Source organism: Cricetulus griseus, chromosome 3 (assembly GCF_003668045.3).
Source record: "Cricetulus griseus strain 17A/GY chromosome 3, alternate assembly CriGri-PICRH-1.0, whole genome shotgun sequence".
Lineage (NCBI taxonomy): Eukaryota > Metazoa > Chordata > Mammalia > Rodentia > Cricetidae > Cricetulus > Cricetulus griseus.
Genome location: NC_048596.1, coordinates 147,187,115 through 147,212,494, shown reverse-complemented (window position 1 = coordinate 147,212,494; position 25,380 = coordinate 147,187,115). Strand labels below are relative to the sequence as shown.

Sequence of the window (25,380 nt, the reverse complement as noted above, 5' to 3'; positions counted from 1 at the left end):
TTCTAATGATAATAGGACTGCCTTGTGCATTTGGGTAATTTATTTATTTTTAGTGGTAATTGATGGGGAAAGTCCTTCTCTATATGTGTTTCTCTTATTGGTTGATGAATAAAACACTGTTTGGCCAATAGCCAGACAGGAAGCATAGGCAGGGCTGCCAGACCATGAGAAGGCTGGGGAAAGGGAGGTAGATGGAGGCTCAGGAAGAGATGCCATGCTGCCAAAGGAGTAACATGCCAGGTTATGGGTAAGTCACAGTCTCATGGCAATACATAGACTAATAGAAATGGGTTAATACTTAAGACAGAGCTAGTCAATAAAAGCCTAAACCATTGGCCAACAGTTTTATAACTAACATAGCATCCATGTGTTTATTTGGGGTTAATTGGCTTTGGGACCAGGTTAGACAGGAACCTCCATCTTCAGGTATTTTTTTCTCCATTTTCACTTTATTATTTTAAAGTTAATATGTGATTATTACTTTAATATTACTTATTGGCATGTATCTTTCCTCAACCATTATTTTATACCTGTCTCTTGCTTTCTCTTTAAAAAAAAATTCATTTATTTTCAATTTATGTGTCTTTGCCTGTATTATATATGTACTACATTTGTGCAGTGCCTGCAGAGGCCAGAAGAGGGCATCAGATCCTTGGAATGAGAGTCCCATGTGTGAGACACCATGAGAATGCAGGGAACAAATCCCCAGTCCTTGATAGGAACAGTGAGTGATCTCAGTCTCTGAGGCTTTCCAACATCCCCATTTTTTTCTTACTCAAACTTCTAGATTTATCTCTTCTAAAGACCACATTTGGTTGATTTTTACCTTGCTTTATATACTCATTATTTCATGCCTCTTACTGTTTTTGGACCAACTTTATAGCTTTTGTTCAGCTTCCTAATCTGTAGAGATGTAAATGTGTTTCCATCTCTCTCACCTTTCTCCTTTCATTCTAGTGCATGAATAGTCTTAAAACAGACTCTTAATTTTTTTTTTATTTTCCAAGACAGAGTTTCTCTATGCAGCGCTGGCTGTCCTCAAACTTGCTCTGTAGACCAGACAGGCCTCAAACTCCCAGAGATCCACCTGGCTCTGCCTCCCAAGTGCTGGGATTAAAGGCATGCACCACACTGCACCAGACTATGACATTTAAGAATGTTTCCACATCCCTACATGAATAATGGTGAAGTGTCAGTTACTTCCTCCAGATTCACTACTGATGTATGAAATTCCACTGTCATCATAGAACATGATCCATGAATCATCCCCATGAATTGTATGAAGACTTGTTGTCTATGGCTTTGGTGTTGTCAGTGTTCTCATGGATCTGTTTTTGTAGAGATACCATTTGCTAATTGTGTTATGTGTTGGTTACTGAATTTATACACAGTGTGACACAGATATGATAAGTGTGTTGTTTAGCTCATATGCGTACTGTTTGCCTGCTCCATCCACAGATTACTAATTGAAATACACTAAAAACCACTCAGTTGATAGATGTATTTGTTTTCCTTAAGTTATCTATTATGCATGTATATATGTATATATATTTAGTGAGTATCTTTACCAAAGAATAACATGCACATGAAAAATGCACATCATAAAGTTACCACTGATGAGTTAACATGGGCTGAATACATTGTGGAATTGCTACCTGATTCAAGAAACAAGGCCTGGACAATACTTCACATGTCACTTCTCTCCTTCCTAGCAAAAGCCTGTGTGTTAACACTATGTATCAGGCCTGCCTTCCTGGGCTTCACTTTAATAGAACAGTGAACACTCTGGAAACTTTGTTGTTGAACTCACTTCCTGGGAGGTTCAACCACATGGCCACTGCACAATGTTAATTCCTGTAGAGAATATCATTCTTAATGCTGTAAGTTGTGTATCTCATACTTTCAATGGATTTTTTCTTGTTTTTCTGTTAGGAATATTGCTGTTAAAAACATTTTGTAGCACTAGAAAGATGACTCTAAAGAGCACTTGATGCTCTTTCAGATGACTGGGGTTCTATTCCCAGAAACCATATGACAGACATAATGCATGCAGGCAGAACAGTCATGAACAAAAAATAAATACAAATAAATCTTTATGAAAACATTTTGTGCTATATGTGTGTGAGTGCATGAATGTGTGTGTGATGAATTTATACAAAGGAATAGTATTCTTATTTGGTCACAGAATAGGCATGTCTATTTCATTAATTCACACATGCATGCAGATAGATGATAGAGATAGACAGACAGACAGATAGATAGATAGATAGATAGATAGATAGATAGATAGATAGATAGATATCTAAACATCTTCCCATGGTATTTAAACAATTTTGCACTCACACCTACAGTGAATGAAGGTTCTAGTTGCTCCACATCCCAGCAAAACACCTGCTCATGTCAGTCTTGTTAATGTTAGCTTTCTAATCAGAATTCGGTAGAGTTCGAGATACAGTTTTCTCACCCTGATTACTAATCAGATGGATGCCTTTTCCTGTATTTACTAGCTTTTTGGATATTCCCTTCTAATAATGTGCCTGAAAGCATGCTTGCCTGCTCTTTAATTGGAAAGATGTTTCATTGCCTCAAGAGCTTATCTACGTGGTATGGAAAAAAGGTCTTTGTAGAAAGTAACAGATAGTAACGGCTCCAACTGTTTTATGATGTGCCTGTTTTTCACTCTTGTTTTTGATTATTTTTATTAGTTCAAATTAGGAACAAGCTTGTTTCACATATCAATCCCTTCTACTTCTTCCTCCCCGAACCGCCACCCCTCCTCCCCCACCCACGGCCTACCCCCAGACCCATCCACCCTCCACTCCCCAGGCAGGGTAGGGCCCTCAATGGGGGCTCCCCGAAGTCTACCACATCATCCTGGGCTGGGCATAGGCCCTTTCCCATGTGTCCAGGCCAAGAGTGCATCCCTTCAAGTGGGATGGGCTTTCAAAATCCCTTCTTACACTAGGGAAAAATACTAATCCACTACCAGGGGCCCCCTAGAGTACAGAGGTCTCTCATTGACATCCATGTTCAGGGGTATGGATCAGTCCTGTACTGGCCTCCCAAACAGCAGTCTGGGGTCACTGTGCTCCCCCTTGTTCAGCCAGCTGTTTCTGTGGGTTTCACCAGCCTGGTACTGACCCCTTTGTTCTTCATTCCTCCCTCTCTGCAACTAAGTTCCAGAGTTCAATTCAGTGTATATCTGTGGGTGTCTGCCTCTGCTTCCATCAGCCACTGGATGAAGGCTCTAGGATGGCATAAAAAGTAGTCATCAGTCTCATTTTAGGGGAAGGGCATTTAGGTTATCCTCTCTACCACTGCCTGGATTGTCAGTTCATGTCATCCTTGTAGATCTCTGGAAATCTCCCTAGTGCCAGATCTCTCCTTGGACCTATAATGGCACCTCTAATATGGTATCTTTCATCCTGCTCTCCTCTATTCTTCCCCCAACTCAATATTTCTGCTCCTCTATTTCCTCCTCTCCTCCCATCTTCTCCTCCTTTCATTCTGGCAGCTCCCTCTCCCCTACCTTCATGCTCCCAATTAGCTCAGAAGTTCCTGCCCCTTCCCATTCCTGGGGTCCATGCATTTTTCCCTTAGAGTCCTTCATGTTTCCTAGTTAATTTGGTGAAGAGGACTATAGGCTGGTAATCCTTTGCTCTATGTCTAAAATTCATATATGAGTGAGTACATACCATGTTTGTCTTTTTGTGACTGGGTAACCTCACTCAGGATGGTTTCTTCTAGTTCCATCCATTTGCCTGTGAATTTCAAGATTCCATTTTTTTTTTCTGCTGAGTAGGACTCCATTGTATAAATGTACCACATTTTCTCTATCCATTCTTCAGTTGAGGGACATCTGGGTTGCTTCCAGGTTCTGGCTATTACAAACAATGCTGCTATGAACATGGTTGAACATATGTTCTTGTTGTATGAACATGCATTATTTGGGTATATGCCCAGGAGAGGAATGGCTGGATCTTGAGATAGACTGATTCCCATTTTTCTGAGCAACCGCCACATTGATTTCCAAAGTGGTCTTACAAGTTCGCACTCCCACCAGCAATGGAGGAGTGTTCCTTTTTCTCCACATCCTCTCCAGCATAGATTGTCATTGGTGTTTTTGATTTTAGCCATTCTGGCTGGTGTGAAGTGGTATCTCAGAATTGTTTTGAGTTGCATTTCTCTGATGGCCAAGGATTTTGAGCACTTTCTTCAGTGTCTTTCAGCCATTTCAGATTCCTCTGTTGAGAATTCTCTATTTGGTTCTGCACCCCACTTTTTAATTTCATTGTTTGGTGTTTTATTCTTAATAATGTATTTTTACTACAAAAAATCTACTTCATTATTTTAATAAATTTCACTGTAGTAACCTACTTCTGTATGGTTGCTATGTTCTCTTCTAAACTTTCTTTTCCACATCAAGGCAATAAAGATATTCTTCAAGGTAACTTTCACTCATGGTTTGGGTTGCACTTTTGAATTGAAATTGGTTTCACACATGTGCCAGTCAAAGTTAGCTGTTCTTCCTGGGAAGCTCAGATGATGAGGCACCCGATCCCAACACAGTATCCTTCCCCTCTGTGCTTGCCTGCTAATGTGTACATTTGGAGACTCCCTCATTAAGCCTGTGCATCTGTAGAGTTCTTCATGGTTGCATAGTGACCTCTAGACTTGAAATTGATTTCACCAGTGCTTCCCCCATCTCCTCCAGCTACTTTTGACCCATTTTCCTTTGTAAAACTCCACTTTCTGATAGCATTTTAAAAGTAGTTTGGTGTAGCTTCTACATTAAGGAGAAAGAGTGAACTGAATCTTTGGAGTCAATTTGAACCCACTATTCTAACACTGCATATGAGTACCTTTCTGTAGTTTTCAAAAATAAAGTTGTTTATATCAATGTTCATACATGCTAACAGTGCATTCTGATTACCCTCTTCCCTACCGCCCTCATTCCCCCCTCACCCCCCACCATCAGCAACCTCTTTTCCCTACATGTCCCAGGCATTCATGTCTTTTTGTGTTCTTGTAAGACCCATTGCTTTCAACCAGAACTTTCTGTGACCTTGGAACTCTCCACTGGAGCCTAGTAGGCTCACCAATTGTTGCTCAAGTGGCAGCCAATTTCTTTAAATCATAACTATTAAGAACTAGAGAATTTTATCTGCTATCTTATATCAAATATTTCTCTCCTCTTGCTTTGTTTTTGGCCAATGGATATTTTGGGACTGGGACTCCTTTGCCACTCAGACCATTCTCAAATTCATCGGCTTAAGTGATTCTCCTGCATCAGCCTTCCAAGCAGCTATGTCTACAGGAACATGCCAGCACTGGAAAGGTTGTCTCATTAATTTGTTTGCTTGTTTGTTTGCGTGTTTGCTTGCTTGTTTTAATCCCCTCTTTCACTTACACTTAAATTTGGCATTTAACAAGATTTCTATTATTTCGGCCTTGGTTTACATCTTTCACATATAAACTTCACATCTACAGAAGTTAGTCAATTCTTCTATTATCTTTGTGCTTTAGTCAAATCATCCTTACTGTAATGCTGGTGGTATTTCTAATCTTATTTTCCTAAAATTAGGAAATATATTATTATTAACCAAGTAATAATTATCCATGTTTATGAAGGCTCTTAATATTTTTTTTACCAATTCTTTTTTAAAGATTGTTTTAAATTGTGTCTGGGGTGGGGTATGTGTTTATGTGTGAGTATGAAAACATGAGGGAAGATGCCTACAGAGTCCAGAGGAGGATGTCACCTGGACATGGGGTTAAACATGGTTGTAAGCCTCACAACATGGCTGCTATGAACCAAACCTGGGTCCTCTCAAAGCACAACAAGCACCCTTAACCACTGTGCCATCCCTCCAATCCATCTTTACCCATTCTTTACCTACTTAACAATGTGCACTTTCTTCAGAGGATTTTTTTTTAATGAAAACTTGTTGGTCATAAACTAAGAGTGTTGTCTGTCTTTGGATGTTATTATCTTACCATCATCCTCAGCAACACATTAAGCTGTGACTACACAGTTACTTTGAACAGTTCTTTTCTCTCCAAAATCTGAAAATACTTCCCTCCTGTCTTTTGGCTTATGCTTTAGATATTTAAAAACTACCTATTTGATCCAAAACATTCTTTTGCTTTAAAATTGTGTCTTTTTCATTGGTTACTTTTAATATCTTCTTTGTGTACTATATTATTAAAATCTTCCAGAGTCCTTTCTTCTTTGTATTTGAGGTTTGCAAGGTGCTACTGCAAAGCAGCCCTTTAAGAGAGAGACTCTATGTCCTTACCCCTAACCTCCAGATTTCATCACATGACTTGCTTTGGACAATGACCCATTAGCCATGTGATCAATTAAAAGAGCCTTTAACAGCACAAATATAAGGTCTTGCTTTCCCCCAATGCTCAGAATCCTAAGGCTACCCTTTAAAGAAAGACGCCTGAGCTCTGCCACTGGAGAGTGAGATGCCAAAGGACAATGCAGGGGCATCTTAGCTCACCTTGGCCACATGTTGAGGGGTCAGCTAGCTACAGGTTCTCCGGGGAGCCCAGCGGGCACAAGCATAGTCAATCAAAAACAGAAATGCTACTGGGCCTGGGAGCTAAGTAAAATTATTCTTTAGAGCTCTGCATTTTCTAAGTGACTTGGGCTATGACAGGTAACACAGTGTGCATCCTTGTACTTCCAGTAACGGTATTCAACTGTTTTGACAATAGAGAAAAATGTTAACAATTATATTTATAATATCCCCTGTAACATTTCTCTCTCTTACATTCTCTAAATTTAATTTGGAAATTAATTAAACATTCCTAAGTTTTTCACATAGATAGGCAAATAAATACTAACATGTGTTACATATTGGACATATGTTGACTATATAGTAGATACCATACATGTAAACTTATCTATGAACACACATTAAACAGGTGGATAAACTTTATATTTATCCTTCTTTTCTGTATTTTATCTTCTTCTTGCCTTCCTTACTTCTGCAGAGCTATCAGGAGAATGACCTTTGCAATAAGTGCCCTTTTGTAGATGCTCTCCCCATCTGTGCCTCAGCCAATGCTTTGCAGATGACTTTCAAAAATCTTACCTCCCCTAATGACTAGAGTTTTCATTTCTACAAGTGTTTTCAGTTCAGCCTCTTCCAGTCAAATATATCATCTCTGGTTAGCACATATTCTTTAATGTCATGTTTCTCTACATGTCTCAAAACTAGGTATTTAAAAAATATATATTTGCTAATTTCATTTCTGCAGTCCTTGAAGGACTAACTGAACAATATTTCACTTTTCCCATTGTCACCCATGATGATTCATAAACCCCTACTTTCAACAATTAATCAGTGGGATATTTCTAGAGGGCTGACTGAGAGTGACTTCCCCAAAGTTAATTTGCATTACTAGTCAGGAAATGCAAGGTACCAACCAAGGACCCCTTGAAGATCATTTACTAATATTCAAGGATGCATTAAACCTAGGGCGATGCCCACATGATGACAGGGCTAAGGTGAAATGCTCAGAAAGCACCTTTTGTTCTCATCTGGAGAAGAGGGGGAAGCAGGCTGGTTTCTGAACCATCTGGCTTTGCTAAGTAACAGAGTCTGCTCTGCCTCACCTCCTCTGAGCCCTAACTTTATTTCAGAAGTTTCTATCCAATTCTGTGACATGCAAGGGATCTAAGGAGCTTCACACTTCACACTGTTGGAATTTGGCATTTCAACTAGAGTTTTCACATATTGGTAGTAGGGGTACAGAATGGATCACACAGTTTGTAAAATAATTTGGCAGTTTCCTATGAACTTGAACATTGATTTCTGACTTGGTGATCCCATGCCTACATATTTACATAAATGAACAAAACTTTTTACTCACACAGAAATCCATCTGCAAATAGATAGTGCTTTATTCATAATTACTAAAAATTGAAAACATTCAATTGTCCATCCATTGAGAAATGGCTTAACAGGCATGTATGTCTTTGTGAGCTTTTATTGTTAACCTGACATATCCTAGAGTCACCTGAAATGGGAGTCTCAATCAAGGGGTCACTCAGATGAGACTGGCCTGTGGGAATGTCTGTGGGAGATGGTCTTGATTATTAACATTATGGCATGCAAGTGGTCCTGCCACAGATAGTCATGTTCTATATAATAAAGTTACCTAAGCATAAGCCTGAGACTAAACCATCAAGCAGCACTCCTCTACAGTTTCTGATTCAAGTTCCTGCTTGAGTTTCTGTCCTGACTTCTCTCAATGATGGGCCGTAACACAAAGTAGAAGCAAAATAAATCCTTTCTTCTCCTAAGTTGCTCAGTCATGATATTTATGACAGCACCAAAAGGTAAACTTATATACAGTGGTTTATTCATACTGAAAAACTGGTATATTACCAACAATAGAAAAGAGTAAACCACCCAAAATACAAGAACCTGGGTGAATTCCAATGTGCATAGTTATATAAATGTCCATATGCACAACTGATTTCATTTATAGAACATTCTAGAAATGCAAAACTAAAGTGTCAGAACAGACAAGTGGCTTGGGATAGGAAGGACAAGAGGAATAACCTACAGAAGTTGTGATAATTCTTATATTCATATCAGCTTCAGCTGTACATTCAGAAAGGTGACTTTTACTAAGTGTAAATTATAACTTAAATTTTTTTTGGTTTTTTGAGACAGGGTTTCTCTGTGTAGCTTTGGAGCCTATCCTGGCACTTGCTCTGGAGAACAGGCTGGCCTCAAACTCACAGAGATCTCCCTGCCTCTGCTTCCCGAGTGCTGGGATTAAAGGCATATGCCACCAACGCCTGGCATATCTTAATTTTAAAAGGAAAAAAAACCAAGGTGGTGACAAAAAACCAACGTTCTAGGTCTCTAGTTTGGAAAATTCTATCCTGGTTTTTCTATCTCCTTCATATATTTAGTCCCTAAAGGATTCTTATTGTAAGTACAATGATGAAATTTTAAAAATTTCGCCTGTAGTTTGTCAGGCATTTATAGTTATTTCAAATCAGGAGGACTTTTAAAATGTCAAGTCTGTCCTATTGCCAGAAGAAAAAGTCTGTCATTCCTTACAGAACAAGAGTATTTTAAAATTTCATGGTGTCCAATGCCACATCTGACAGAGGACTGATTTCCAAAATATATAAGGAGCTCAAGAAGCTAGCCACCAAAACACCAAACAATGAAATTAAAAAGTGGGGTGCAGAACCAAATAGAGAATTCTCAGCAGAGGAATCTGATATGGCTGAAAGACACCTAAGAAAGTGCTCAAAATCATTGTCCATTAAAGAAATGCAACTCAAAACAACTCTGAGATACCATCTCACACCTGTCAGAATGGCTAAAATTAAAATACCAATTACAATCTATGCTGGAGAGGATGTGGAGAAAAAGGAACACTCCTCCATTGCTGGTGGGAGTGCGAACTTGTAAGACCACTCTGGAAATCAGTATAGTGGTTGCTCAGAAAAAGGGGAATCAGTCTACCTTAAGATCCAGCCATTCCTCTCTTGGGTATATATATGCCCAAATAGTGCATGTTCATACAACAAGGACATATGTTCAACCATGTTCATAGCAGCATTGTTTGTAATAGCCAGAACCTGGAAGCAACCTAGATGCCCCTCAACTGAAGAATGGATAGAGAAAATGTGGTACATTTATACAATGGAGTACTACTCAGCAGAAAAAAGCAATGGAATCTTGAAATTTGCAGGCAAATGGATGGAACTAGAAGAAACCATCCTGAGTGAGGTAACCCAGTCACAAAAAGACAAACATGGTATGTACTCACTCATATATGAATTTTAGACATAGAGCAAAGGATTACCAGCCTATAATCCTCTTCACCAAAGAAACTAGGAAACATGAAGGACTCTAAGGGATAAATGGTCCCCAGGAATGGAAGTGGCATGAACTCCTGAACTAATTGGGAGCATGAGGGTAGGGGGGAGGGAGCTGCTACAATAAGAGCAAGAGAAGAGGAGTAGAGGAGAGGAAATGGAGGGGCAGAAATATTGAGTTGGGGGAAGAATAGAGGAGAGAGAGCAGGATGAGAGATACCATATCAGAGGGAGCCACTATAGGTCCAAGAAGAGATCTGGAACCAGGGAGATCTCCAGAGATCTACAAGGATGACACGATCTGACAATCCAGGCAATGGTGGAGAGGATAACCCAAAAACCCATCCCCTAAAATGAGATTGATGACTTCTCTTTATGCCATCCTAGAGCCCTCATCCAGTGGCTGATGGAAGCAGAGACAGATTCCACAGAAATACACTGAGCTGAAATCGGGAATTTAGTTGAAGAGAGGGAGGAATGAAGAGCAAAGGTGTCTGTACCAGATTGGAGAAACCCAATTGGCTTGAACAATTGGCTTGAACAAGGGAGAGCACATTGACCCTAGATGCTGTCGGGGAGGCTGATCCAGACCCCTGAACATGGATGTCAATAAGGAGGCCTCTGCACTCCAGGGAGCCTCTGGTGGTGGATTAGCATTTTTCCCTGGTGCAAGAAGGGACTTTGAGAGTCCATCCCATGTGAACGGTTACACTCTGGCCCTGACACATGGGGAAGGGCCCAGGACCAGCACAGGAAGATTTGGTGGACTTTGCAGAGCCCCTGTTGAGGGCCCTACCCTGCCTGGGGAGTGGTGGGGTAGGCTGGGGTGGGGGAGGAGGGATGGGGGTGAGGAGAGGGAGAGGGAGAAGTGACTTACATGTAAAACAAGCTTGTTCCCTAACTAGAACTAATAAATAAATAAATAAATAAATAAATAAATAATATTTCATGGTGTTAACTTTTCAGCACATTTTATCACAGTACCTTCATGTTTCCACAAAAAACAATGCAGTTACTGTATCATCTTCATAGCAAAGAGAACCAAACTCAAAGAAGCTGAAATTTTACTTTATGTATGAATAGATACTTGCCCCAGATTCAGTTAACACAAACAAGAAGCCAGCCAAGAAAGCTAGCTCCAAATGGTGCTGGTCATAGTCTTTGGCAACCTCAAAGCTAGTCCCCAGGAACATACCTCCTCCAACAAGGCCACACCTCCTAATCCTACCCAAACAGTTCAACCAACTGGGAATCAAGTATTCAAACATAAATGTATAAGGTCCATTCTCATTCAAAACACCACAATTATTTAAATCTCTCAGAATTCAGAGTTTAATGAAATACATCCAAAGAGCCATTTATGTTCTGGATCACCCAGGCCTAACAAGATAGAGCGCTGAGTGGTTTATCCAAGGGGCATGCAATACAGTAAGGTCTTTGGGTAAACCACTAAGCTCTCTGTCTAGCTTCAAAATATTTACTTTATAGAGTCATTATTCCCCATTTAAGTGAGTTAAAATCTTGTGTATTCTATAAGTGTTTAATAGTCATTGTCATGCCCTTCCTCTAGTATAATTATATACACACAACCAGCAACATTGCCTGCACCTAAAGCATAGAGAATATCACAGAGGAGAAGGTAGAAAGATTGTAAGAGCCAAAGGGTTTAGAAGTCACTGTGAGTCTGTGTCTCCTAGACATGACAGAGAAGCTTTACTCCTGTTACCTCAACAATATGACTGCTTAACAAGCCCCAAACAATGACAACACCAATGGACATGCAAATGTAGAAGGAAGAAATCTCTTGGGACCCCATCACTGACAAAGAACTATGGGTAACTAACACCTGCTAAGAGGAAGAATTACTTTCCCAGGAATGAACTCCCCCTAACTAATTGTCTAATGCCGAGGAGTTAGTGCTGAAATTATACACATAAGAATAATACCAAACAGACTCAGAATTTTAGTATTTATAATTTATGCAAATATACATAACATTAATAGCTGCCTTAGTTACTATTCCATTGCTGTGAAGAGACACCATGACCAAGGCAACTTATAAAAGAGAGCACTTAATTTAGGGCTGATCCTTCCAGAGAGGGCAACAGAATCCATGATCACCATGACAGGGAAAATGGCAGCAGGCAGGTATAATGCTGAGCAGTATAACAAATGCAAGGCAAAAAGAGAGAACTTACTGGGAATGGCATGAGCTTCTGAAACTTCAAAACCCACCCCTAGTGACATGCCTCCTCCAACAAGCCCACACCTTTAATACTCCCCAAACAATTCCACCAACCAAGGGCCACCTTTCAAATATAGGAGCCTATGAGGACCATTCTCATTCAAACCACCACAAAGAAAAATAGGCCATGATTTTAAGAGGGGGAGGATTTTAGGGGGAGGTGATAGAGGCTGAAGGGGAAAGAGGGAAATGATTTAATTATTTCTAATCATAATTATAAAAAGAAAATCAAGCATTTCTCAATATACATGAAAATCAGAACTTACTTTGAAAAAGCCATGCTTTTGGTTGCGTTGTCCAAGCCACAAATTGCTTCCTGGAGGAAGGTTGGTCTCTGGGGGGTCTATCACACGTTCATAGATCCTGTAGGAACAAAGAACATAGTTGCTAATAGAGGTGCCATGCTGGTTGCATACCTGTACATAGCTGCTAGTTTGAAGATGGTAATATGTGGCATATTTAAATGACAGGGATCATGACAGTACTGGACACATTGTCTAGGCACCTCATGCCTTTCTTATCTCCCTTATCAAGGGTGAAGGGTGTGGATAAGAAGACAGCATTTTGGATGTCCACTCTGAGCACTTACCCAGAGGAAACTCAGAGGAAAGTGATTTTATACAAATGTTACAGGTAAAAGAGCTGAGGAAGAAAGAATGTAAGCATGTTCCCCAAGTGCAGTCAGCAGGGATAAAGTATATGTGCAGTACTATGGTAAACCTTTCATCTCTTTGGCTCCAATGCCCAGGTAACTTAAGTATCTGTTGCACTCTATTTTGGGGGATGCAGCCACTGTTCACCTCTACAACATCCAAGAGAACCCTATAAATTCCTGGAAAACAACAGCCATCAACACATCACATCAACACTCAATCACAAAGTATTCATTAAATATGCCTTATGCAAAAGACACAATGTAATAGGAAAATAAAGCAATGAAGTTTGGACAGATGGACACATACAGTCCTGCTATATAAAACTGAAGACGGCATCCAGAACACCCAACATACCCGGGGCATGTTCATACAGAAGATGGGATTTCAGAACAACTTACTGCCTTGGTTATGCACTGTCAACACTAAACAATCAAGGAAATCCTAAACTCTGCTTTCTATTTTGTTTGGTTGGTTTGGTTTTTTTTGGTTTTTTTCATTTTGTATTAGAAAGAAAATTATTTTACATGGCAACCCCAGGTCCCTCTCCCTCCCCTCCTCCCCTGCCCTCCCAATTAATGCCCTACCTATCCCATACCCTTTCTGCTCCCCAGAAATGGTGAGGCCTTCCATAGGGGGTCTTAAAAGTCTGTCATATTCTTTGGGATAAAGCCTAGGCCAACTCCCTTGTATCTAGGCTCAGGGAGTATCCCTCCATGTGGGATTGGCTCCTAAAGTCCATTCCTATTGTAGCAATAAGTACTGATCCACTACAAGAGGCCCCATAGATTTCCAAGGTATCCTCACTGATACCCACATTCAAGGAGTCTGGATCAGTCCCATGCTGGTTTCCCAGCTATTAGTCTGGGGATCAAGAGTTTTCCCTTGTTCAGGTCCACTGATTCTGTGGGTTTCACCAGCCTTATATGGACCCCTTTGCTCATCATTCCTCCTTCTCTGCAAGTGGATTTCAGTTCCGTTCAAGGTTTAGCTGTGGGTATCTGCTTCTACTTCCACCAGCTGCTGGATGAAGGCTATACGATGGCATATGAAATAGTCATCAATCTCAATATCAGGAGAGAGCATTTAAGGTAGCCTCTCCTCTGTTGCTTACATTATTTTTTAGTGTCATCTTTGTAGCTCTCCAGACATGTCCCTAGTTCCTGATTTCTCTTTAAACCTATAATGTCTTCCTCTATTATAGTATCTCTTATCTTGCTCTCTTCTGTTCTTCCCCCAACTCAACCTCTCTGTCCCATCATGTCTTCCTCACACCTCCTCTTCTCCCCTTCTCATTCTCCTAGTTTCCTTCCCCACCCCCCATTCTCCCAATTTTCTCAGAAGATCTTGTCCCTTTCCCCTTTTATAGGGGACCATGTATGTCTCTCTTAGGGTCCTCATTGTTTACCAGCCTCTCCAGAAGCCTAGGCTGCAGGCTGGCAATCCTTTACTCTATGTCTAAAATCCACATGTGAGTGAGTATATACAATGTCTGTATTTTTGTGACTGGGTTACCTCACTCAGAATGGGTTCTTCTAGTTCCATCCATTTGCCTGCGAATATCAAGATTCCATTGCCTTTTGTTTGCCGCTGAGTAGTACTCCATTGTGTAAATATACCACATTTTTTCTATACATTCTTTAGTTGAGGGGCATATTGGTTGTTTCCAGGTTCTGGATATTACAAATAATGTGCTATGAATATAGTTGAACAGATATCCTTGTTGTAGGAATGTCCTTCTTTTGGGTATATGCTTAAGAGTGGAATTGTGAGATCTTGTGGCAGACTGATTCCCATTTTCCTGAGGAATCACCATACAGATTTCCAAAGTGGCTGTACGAGTTGGCACTCCCACAAGCGGTGGAGGAGTGTTCCCCTTTCTCCACAACTTCTCCAGCATAAACTGTTATTGGTGTTTTTGATTTTAGCCATTCTGACAGGAGTGAGATGGTATCTCAGAATTGTTTTGATTTGCATTTCCCTGATGGCTAAGGATGTTGAGCACTTTCTTATGTGTCTTTCAGCCATTTTGGATTCCTCTACTGAGAATTGTCTATTTATTTCTGTACCTCACTTTTATATTGGATTATTTGGTGTTTTGGAGACTAGATTCTTGAGTTCTTTGTAAATTTTGAAGATCAGCCTCCTTCAGATGTGGGGTTGGTAAATATCTTTTCCCAATCCTTGGGCTGTCGTATAGTCTTGTTGACTGTGTCCCTTGGCTTACAGAAGCTTCTCAGCTTCAGGAGGTCCCATTTATTAATTGTTGACCTCAGTGTCTGTGCTACTGGTGTTATGTTCAGGAAGCAGTCTCCTGTACTAATTTGTTCAAGGGTATTTCCTACTTACTCTTCTTATAAGTTCAGTGTGGCTGGGTTTATGTTGAAGTCTTTGATCCATTTGGACTTAAGCTTTGTGCAGGGCAATAGACATGGATCTATCTGCAGTCTTCTACATGCCAGCATCCAGTTATGCCAGCACAATTTGTTGAAGATGCTTTCTTTATTCCATTGTATAACTTTGGCGTCTTTGTCAAAAATCAGGGGTTCATAGATGTGCGGGCTAATATCAGGACTTTCAACTCAATTCCATTGGTCTACCTGTCTATTTTTGTGCCAATACCAAGGTGTTTTCAGGACTAAAGCTCTATAATAGAGCTTGAAATCAGAGATATTGATGCCTCAGAAGTTCTTTTATTGTACAGAGTTGTTTTGGCTATCCTGGGTCTTTTGTTTTTCCATATAAAGTTGAGAATTGTTTTTTTCAAGTTCTGTGAAGAATTGTGCTGGAATTTAGATGGGGATTGCATTAAATCTGTAGATTGCTTTTTGCAAGATTGCCATTTTTACTATGTTGATCCTACCTATCCAAGAACATGGGAGATCCTTCCATTTTCTGGTATCTTCTTTAATTTCTTTCCTTAAAGACTCAAAATCCTTATTATAGAGGTCTTTCACTGTTTTTGTTAGCATTACCACAAGGTATTTTGTGTTGTTTGTGGCAATTGTAAAGGGTGATATTGCTCTGATTTCTTTCTCAGCACATTTATCATCCATATATAGCAGGGCTACTGATTTTTTTTTAGTTACTCTTGTATCCTGCCACTTTGCTAAAGATGTTTATCAGTTGTAGGAGTTCCCTGTTAGAGGTTTTTGGCTCACTTATGTAGACTATCATATCATCTGCTAACAGTGAAAGTGTGACTTCTTCCTTTCTAATTTGTATTCCCTTGATCTCCTTTTGTTGTCTTACTGCTCTAGCTAGAACTTCAACGACAAAATTGAAGAGATATGGAGCGAGTGGGCAGCATTGCCTTGTTCCTGATTTTAGAGGAATAGCTTTGAGTTTCTCTCAAAATAGTTTTATGTTGGCTGTTGGGTTACTGTATATTGTTTTTATTATGGTCAGGTACATTCCTGTTATTCCTGCTCTCTCTAGGACCTTTATCATGAAGGGATGTTGGATTTTGTCAAAGGTTTTTTCAGCATCTAGTAAGATGATCATGTGGTTTTTCTTCAATTGGTTTATATGGTGGATTACATTGACAGATTTCGAATGTTGAACCAACCCTGCATCCCAGGGATGAAGCCTACTTGATCATGGTGGATGATTTTTCTGATATGTTCCTGGATTGAGTTTGCCAGTATTTTATTGAGTATTTTCGCATCTATGTTCATGAGGGATATTGGTCTCTAGTTCTCTTTCTTAGTTGTGTCTTTGTGTGGCTTGGGTAACAAAGTAATTGTAGCCTCGTAAAAAGAGTTTGGCAACAAACCTTCTCCTTCTATTTTGTGGGACAATTTGAGGAGTATTGGTATTAGCTCTTCTTTGAATTTCTGGTAGAATTCTGCACTGAAGCCATCTGGCCCTGGGCTTCTTTGGAGTGGGAGACTTTTAATGATTGCTTCTATTTCCATAGAGGTTATAGGTCTGTTAAGTTGCTTATCTGTTCTTGATTTACTTTTGGTAAGTGATATCTGTCCATAAAATTGTCCATTTCCTTTAAATTTTCAAATTTTGTGGAGTACAGGTTTTCAAAGTATGACCTGAAGGTTCTCTGGATTTCCTCATTGTCCATTGTTATGTCCCCCTTTTCATTTCTAATTTTGTTAATTAGCATGCTCTCTCTGCCTTTTGTTTACATTGGATAAAGGTTTGTCTATCTTGTTGATTTTCTCAAAGAACAACTCTTTGTTACATTGATTGTTTGTATTGTTTTCTTTGTTTCCACTTTTTTGATTTCTACCCTCATTTGATTTCCTGGTGTCTACTCCTCCAGGGTGAATTTGCTTCCATTTGTTCTAGAGCTTTCAGCTGGTATGTCAACTCTCTGGTGTGATTATTCTCTAGTTTCTTCATGTGAGCACTTAGAGCTATGAACTTTCCTCTTAGTAATGCTTTCAAAGTGTCCCAAAAGTTCAGGTATGTTGTGTCTTCATTTTCATTGAATTCTAGGAAGTCTTTAATTTCATTCTTTATTTCTTCCTTGACCCAGGAATGGTACAATTGTGTGTTGTTCAATTTCCATGAGTTGGTCAGTTTTATGCAATTCGTGTTGTTTTTCAATTCTAACTTTTAAGCATAGTAGTCTGATAAGACACATGGGGATTATTCCAATTTTTGGTACCTGTTTAGGTTTGCTATGTTGCTGAGTATGTGGTCGATTTTTTAGAAGATTCCATGCCATGCTGAAAAGAAGGTATATTCTTTTGGGTTTGGATGGAAAGTTCTACAGATGTCTGTTAATCCCAATTGGGTCATAACTTCTGCTAGTTCCTTTGTCTCTTTGTTAAGTTTCTGTCTCGTCATCCTGTCCAGTGGTGAGAGTGGGGTATTGAAGTCTCCCACTATAACTGTGTGAGGTCTTATTTGTGATTTGAGTTTTAATAATGTTTCTTTTACAAATGTTGGTGCCTTTGTATTTGGGGCATAGATGGTTAGAATTGAGACTTCTTCCTTATGCATTTTTCCTGTGATATCAACCAGGTCCTTCTGGCTTTCAGAGTTTCCATAGAGAAGTCCGGTGTAATTCTGATAGGTTTGCCTTTATATGTTACTTGGCCTTTTTCCTTTGCTGCTCTTAATATTTTTCTTTATTCTGCATGTTTGGTGTTTTAATTATTATTTGACGAGTGGACTTTCTTTTGTAGTCCACTCTATTTGGCATTCTGTAGGCTTCTTGCACTTTCATTGGCATGTCTTTCTTTAGGTTGGGAAAGTTTTCTTCTATGATTTTTTGAATATGTTTTCTGCATCTTTGAGTTGGATTTCTTCACCTTCTTCTATACCTATTATCCTTAGGTTTGTTCTTTTCACAGTGTCCCATATTTCCTGGATATTTTGTGTTAAGGATTTGTTGGACTTAAGATTTTCTTTACTTGATGAATTTATTTCCTCTAGTTTATCTTCAGCATCTGAGATTCTGTCTTCCATCTCTTGTATTCTGTTGGTTATGCTTTCATCTGTGGTTCCTGATTGGTTACTCAGCTTTTCCACTTCCAGCATTCCCTCAGTTTGTGTTTTCTTTATTGTCTCTATTTCAGTTTTCTGGTCCTGTCCTGTTTCCTTCAGCTGTTTAATTGTATTTTATTGGCTTTCCTTTATTTCTTTCATCTTTTGGTTCATCTTTTCTTCCATTTCTCTGAAGTATTTTCTGATTTCCTCTCTTATGGTCTCTATATTCTGCATGAAATTGTTTTTAAGGTTGCTCTCTTCTGCTTCTTCTCTGTTAGGATGTTCATGTCTTAGAGTCCCTAGACTCTGGTGGTGTCATATTGGTTTTCCTGTTGTTGGATATGTTCTTATATTGTCATCTTCCCATCTCTTTTTTCAGTGGGTGCAGGTGGTGTCACTTCCTTTCCTGGTGTGTATGCGTCCAGGGTTCTCTTCAGGTGGATGCAATTGGCTCCGATACTCTGATGGGTCTCAAGGTGGGTGCAGGCAGGTCTGAGGCATTTGCTCTCCAGATGGGCTAAAGCAGGACTGGCGCAGGGATGTCAGCAGACTCTGGGTTGCTTGGTCCTCAGGGGTCGAGTCGACCTGCCTGCAGACCCCTGGACAAGAGTTCCCAGAGTGGGCAAGAAGAAGTTGAGCCCAAGGCCGGGGCCAAAGTCACCTCTGCACTTTGCACTGCCTGGGGGCAGAGAAGCCCAGTGATCTCAGCAGAGTCAGGGTCCCTGGGTCTTCAGGGACCAATTCAGGTTGCCTGCAGACCCCAGGGCAGGATTTCCCAGAGTGGGCAGGCAAAAGTCAATTTGCTTTCTTGAGACTATTTTCCCCATGGCAAATACTGCTCAGTACCTGTTCTAGTTTGCTGTGACAAACACCATGACAAATAACATCTTGGTTGTAAAGGGTTTATTTGGCTTACATAAGCTGGAAGCAGAAACCATGGAAGGATGAAGCTCACTGGCTTGCTCAGAAGCCCACATACTGCTTCCTTTCTTACACAGCCCAGGCCTACTTGCCCATGGTTAGTACCAGCCTCAATGGCCCACATCAATGGTTAGTCAGGAAAATGCCCCCACTGGCATGTCCATAAGGCCAACCTGATGGAGGCAATTCCCCAACTGAGGTTCTCTCTTTCCAGATGTTTCAGGTTGGCTGCCAAGATTAGCATCACAGTGCTGGAAGCCCAGAGGACTCTCAATGGAGTGATATGGAAAGGACTGTACATTACAATTCCAAATGAGAGCCCTATCTACTCTTGTTCTCCACAATCTTTAATCAGGTCATTCTCCATGTATGTCAAAACCTCCCTGCTATGATGAAGCTGAACTGCCCTAGCTGGAGAGTAGAGGGCAAAGTGTTTCTCTAGAAGGTTCTCAGAGGTAAAGTGGGGAAGAACTGAAGACTTCCAGTTGTAAAAGGAAAGTGAAAGACTGTGAAACTGTTGCAGTTGAAGCTGTCATACTACAAGCCTTTTATCCAAGCAGTGAAGCTCATAACTGCATCTCCAGAAGTGTGCAATTTGGAAGACTGTGTGCAAACCCTTGTTAGGAACATGAAACACATCAAGGCTTTTTCCACTAATTATCTTTCCATTATGAATTGGAAACTCAAAACATAATTAAGGAGATATATGTTTTCCCTGAAGAAGATAGGCTATGTTTCCTTCACAAGAATTCAATCTTTTCTGTCTGTGAATGAACCTTTTTGGATGAAACAATTTGTCAAAGCTGCTTTAGTGCAACAATATATTACATGCTTCCTCTTAAAAGGTTCCCAACCTCAATATAGTAGAAAAACTAGAAACAAGCCAAATACAACAAAAGAGAAAAAACATAAGTTATAAAATATATCAGATTCTAAGAATTTACCATAGTCATTAAAAATGATAAATATGCAGATTGTGAAAGTGGAAAAACATATACAAAATAATTTTCACTAGAAGACATAAAATATAAAGTTACTTATGCATTGTGGAGATAAGAATAGAAAAATTATGTTTGATATTGGTAGATTCAAAAAAGGCTAGAGAGAAATGGATTTAGAGGAAGAGGCAGAAACATAATTTTCTACAAGGCTGTTTTACTGATAAATTGGAAATGTTGTCAAACCATTTACTTTAGCTTGAATTTTCAAGTGTTCTTCTCTGTCGGTATGAGAGGAGTTTCTGGTGCAGATGCTGTCTTCCATGTATTTAATATACTCCTAGTCCATCTCCCCTGATCAGGGTGGGCCCTTAATCAATATGTATAGAGTGCATGAGTGAGTGGAGGATGGAACAATCAAAAGGACAACTTCCCATCCTGCCCATCTTCCGACCATAACAACTTCTCATGCCTTAAAAACAGTGGAGGAAGCAAATATTTGAAGTCTGTCACTACCATCTAGGTCAGGTGACCTGCAAGTTTTGTGTATCACACTGGGCTCCAAAGTTGTATGCTGAGTCCCCACCAGGGTCTCCCCTTCAAGTCAAGGAGAAGTGGAAGATGCTGCCTCCCTGGCAACCAGACTCACTAGAGAATTTGTGTGGCAGGCAGAATCAGCAAATGGAATACATGTATAGCAACACAGGGAGTTTAAAGGCACACTATTTAAAAAAAAAAACCTGAAAACTCTGCATAAAGGATTTCACCCAAACTAACAGCCATAGCATGGTACAAGAGCTTGTAAATGCTGCATTTTGAACTCTATGCTGTGGCCACTCTCCTACACTGCCTGTTTATATATTTAATGAAGAGATGCCATCACAGAAACCACAGCCAAGCTATTGTTTTCCAAAAGTTAGAATACAGAAAATCAGAACCTGTAGTTATTTGCAGAAAAATACTGAAGCATAGGGCGAGGTCGCCTTTGGATAATTCCTGACGTATCTAGACTTCTAAGGGGGGATGGGTTGCATATCCTGGTACATATTCATGTCATAAGACAAGTCAATCTTTTTCTACAATAGCAATATAAAACGACAATTCATCCAAATAAATTACAAGTCCTAACTTGACTGATTTATCTAGACGGAAGGGAGAAACAAGTTCCTGTGACTGAGACAGGGACACTCTTCACAGCCTCACTCAAACAGAAGGTTGCAAGACTGGGGTGACCTGCAGAGAAAAGTTTTCAGAAGACAAACGTGTCTGGAGTCTCTATTCTGCGCTACTTTTTCAGAGTGGCCTCAAACACATTCCAGGTATGATTTTTATGTTTTTTTACTGCCTCCTTGTTGGCTCCTTACTGATCTCTAGGACCATACACTAGAATGACCTGTTGAATCCCTCTCCAACCTTTTGACTGATGACATTGCACACTAGTATCGCTTGCCTTCCCAGACCTCCCAGCTGAGGAAGGATGAACGTGGTTGTCCTACTGACCTTGGCCCAGAGTGTTCACCCTCAAGCTATTTCTGCATGTCCTGACTCTGTTGCTCCCATCCTCAGCAGGGCCTGGATGGAAAGTAGCCTTGACCCCAGGCCCTTGCCCTGTGTCTTCTCCATTGTGCCCTTTCCTGCGAGATCCTCCCTGATAGCCTTCTATAGAGCATGCCCCAGCCACCTGGTCACTCTCCAGCACTTAGCTTGCCTTGCACTTATCAAAACATATAGTTCCAAAACGGTGCTTTGCTCATTGACTCTGTCTTCCCAAAGGATACCTTAAAGTGGACACTTGTCATTTTCAAGTCAGCATCTCCAGTGTCAAGAAGACTGCCTAGTCAAAGTAGATGTCTATTTTGAATGAGTGAGTGGAATGATTGAATGCATTCTGAATTGTCACAATTGGAGGATGATAGTCAGTTGTGGAACCCTACCAAAGAAAAATTTGATGATAAGCAATTCATGAAACTGACTAATACAGACTGAGAAAACAGTTCTTCAGAAGAGGAACTATGTATCATGCAGATAGCCCTTAGGGAAATAACAGTCAGTAAAATGAGTGAAATGTGATCATCCCTTCCTTGTGTCTTCCTCTGCCACCTCCACCTCCTAAGATTTACACACAGAGCTAGAAAGAAGCAAGACAAATGCTTCTCGTTGTTTTCTGCCCAGAAAAGAGAGGGGGTAGCAAACTTAACTCTGTCAGGCAGGCATGTTGCTAACAGAGAAGTCAGAGAGCTGTATTTCAGGAAGGAGGAGAAACAGTTGGCGACTTGAAAATTAATTAGATCTAGAACCATCCTGCTGATAAGCCAGTGACTTACAGCTTTAGTTGGCTACATCATCATCTCAAATAACGCTGCAGCTTCTCTTCAGATCATATAAATCCTTTTGCTTTTACCAAATTTATCACACTCTCATAGTCTGTCTGACACAAATAATGCATTACTCTACACCCATCTGAAACATATCTCTTCTTTTGACTGCAGAAAAACCTAATTCCCACTTAGTCCTGTATCTGAGGCTTTAAGCTCACTTGAGCCATTAAACATGGTGCTGACTATTAAGTGGTACTGGGGGAGTTATGGGAATTGTGCATGCATTAGCATCTATCAGGAGTGTAAAGTATAAGCATCTCATTTCTAATACAACGCACACAAAATTAGGTAGCCAGTCAAACATAAAACCTGCCTTAGAAGAGCAAGCAGCTGAGGGTAACTGACAGCCCAAAGAAAATCATCCATTGGATCCAGGGCTCACATCAAGAAGGAACAAGTCATCTTTCTATGACTTTGAACACTCTCTTGTTTAAAAGACCAGTCCATATTCCATGGAAAACTTGAATGTCCTGTGTTAAAGACAAAACCCTCGGGGCTCAATACTACTCAGTGTAAGGATTGGATGATACAATGTATGAAGGGATATTGAGTGTTTCCTTTTTTATTTTTTATTTAAATTAGAAACAATCTTATTTTACATATCAAGTCCAGTTCCCTCTCTCTCCCATCCTCCGATGCCCCCCCACCGACACCCCCATCCACTCCCCAGGGTAAGAGAGGCCCTCCATGGAGGATCTTCAAAGTCTGTCACATCATTTGGGACAGGACCTTGACCGTCCCCTGTGTATCTAGGCTGTGAGAGTATTCCTCTATGTGGAATGGGTTCCCAAAGTGCACTAGGGATAAATACTGTTTCACTACCAGAGGCTCCATAGACAGCCCAGGCCTCCTAACTGACACCCACGTTCGAGGGGCCCGGTTCAGTACTGAGCTGGTTCCCCAGCTGTCAGACTGGGGCCCATGAGCTCCCACTTGCTCAGGCCAGCTGTTTCTATGGGTTTCCTCAGCATGGTCTTGACCTCTCTTCTTCCTCTCTACAAGTGGATTCCAGGAGTTGCGCTCAGTGCTTACCTGTGATCGCTGCTTCTGCTTTTACCTAGATGAAGAAAGACCTCTGAAGGGACTCCAAGTACCTTTCCTAATTGCATAGAAGAATGAATTTCCGGTGTAAAGGAAATGAACTGACACATATTACATCCCTGTTTACTAAGACCCAACGAAGACTTAACAAGGCGCTGAAATAAGATGTTTAGCTTGATATATTCCTCCAACATAAGAAAAGCCTCCATGCACTCCTAAGGAGGGAAGTTACTATAACCTTGCTTTTCTTTGTGAAGCAGCCTGTTCCCAGACCCATGTCAAGGCAGTCCCTGGAGAGTTTCCTTTGCAGAACACAAGATCACTTCCCCTAGATGTCCCACTGCTGTGGTGATGGGAGACCTTGCACACACACTAAGCCCTTCTTCTGCCTTAGGCTGTAAAAGACATGCACACACTTTCTCCTGATGGCCTCATAGGGCAAGTGTGAGAATGAAAGGTTTTTAGGGCATCTAGAGAAACAAAGGGCATCCGTCTGATGTTATTAGCATTATTCTTGACACCCACAAAGGTTGAGTGTTCAGTCCAGAGGTCTGCACTGCACCCAGAGGCTACTAGAAGCTCCTTCACCCTGACAAGGCACATCACCAGCTGTGTACACAGTGGGCTGCTTGTTGAGTTCCATCAGGTTGCCTGGCTGCTATTAATTATTTTCTAACATGGAACACAGAGCCCACAGAGCTTGTACCAGAAGGACATAAAAGGATGCCCCAACAAGCAGCTCTGTAGTCCCCTCCTACCAATCTGTTTAACAAATCCAGATGACACTCAACAAATAATAAATTGTTTTAAAATGCACCTCTGGCATTAGAAGGGAGAAGTAGAATTTCCCAGGGAGTAGAGCTGTGCTGGTGGATGCTGCATGCATCCTATACATGCAAACTGGACTTCCTGCCAAATCCATGCAGGGGACAGGACGAAGAGCCACAGCCAAGCAGGAAAGTAGGGCAAGTTTCCAAACTGCTTCTCTTCAGCCAGCTATGAAAGCAACACAAATACAAACACAAAGGAGGAGGCACAGTTGAAAACTGTGAGATGTCTTTGTCGGTATAAACCAGAAGGCTACAGCAGTGTTTACAAGAGATTAGTCAAACCCTATGAGGAAGACCACAGATCCGGGTGCAAATACCCCCAAGGAGGAGTCTTCTCCAAGGTCAGAGAACATGTGACCTGCTCTACTGCCTTACAAAACACTTGTCAAATCTATGTTTTTCTTCCCTAGCGACTCAATCTTACCATTTGTCCTCTTCCTTTCCTCACTGGAACCTCTATGTCAAAGATACTGTCCCTTCTTGACAGTTCATACATATCTAAACATCTCCCACTGTCTTGTGCATGTGTGGAAACAACCTCAAATGTCCTTCCTCAGGAGCCATTCACCTTCTTGGCTGATTAGGCTGGGCTGGCTGGCCAGGGAGCCACCAAGAACCTCAGTCTGTGCCTCACCAGCTCTGGGGTTACAAGGGCAGACCATCACACTTGGCTTTGTTTTTAATATGGGTTGTGAGGTTCAAACTCAGATCCTGAAAGCACCAGCCCACCTTCTACTTCTTCCTGAGTTCATAATCCAAAGTTAACCTAAAATGCTTCACATTTGTAGACCAATGTCATATAACAAGTCATGTAATTCTACTATACTTAGTATTTTTACCTGTGGCTTGGCAGTATGAGTGTTTCTGGAATCTGTGGGAAACTAGAAAGCTGGTGTTATAGTTTCAGACCTGAGAGACCTGATGTAATACCATCAGGATTAAAGTTGACATTAATAGGCAGGAATCAAGGTCAACTCAAGATGAGAGTTAACACCGAAAAACCTGAAAGCTTCCATGCTTAGTGTACACAGTTTCTTAAACACAATGTGTGAGAGCTA

General features: G+C 40.7%; 1 protein-coding gene across 3 annotated transcripts in view; it reads right to left on the bottom strand.

The window, feature by feature from the left end:
• The window catches only part of LOC100765471 (protein kinase C-binding protein NELL1), an 864,465-nt gene that overhangs the window by 661,062 nt on the left and 178,023 nt on the right, over positions 1-25,380 (bottom strand). For all 3 annotated transcript variants that reach the window (XM_027410508.2, XM_027410509.2, XM_035442493.1), the window contains one exon: positions 12,374-12,470. In XM_027410508.2, coding sequence (XP_027266309.1) covers positions 12,374-12,470 — 97 coding nt within the window. The remainder of the gene's footprint in view (positions 1-12,373; positions 12,471-25,380) is intronic.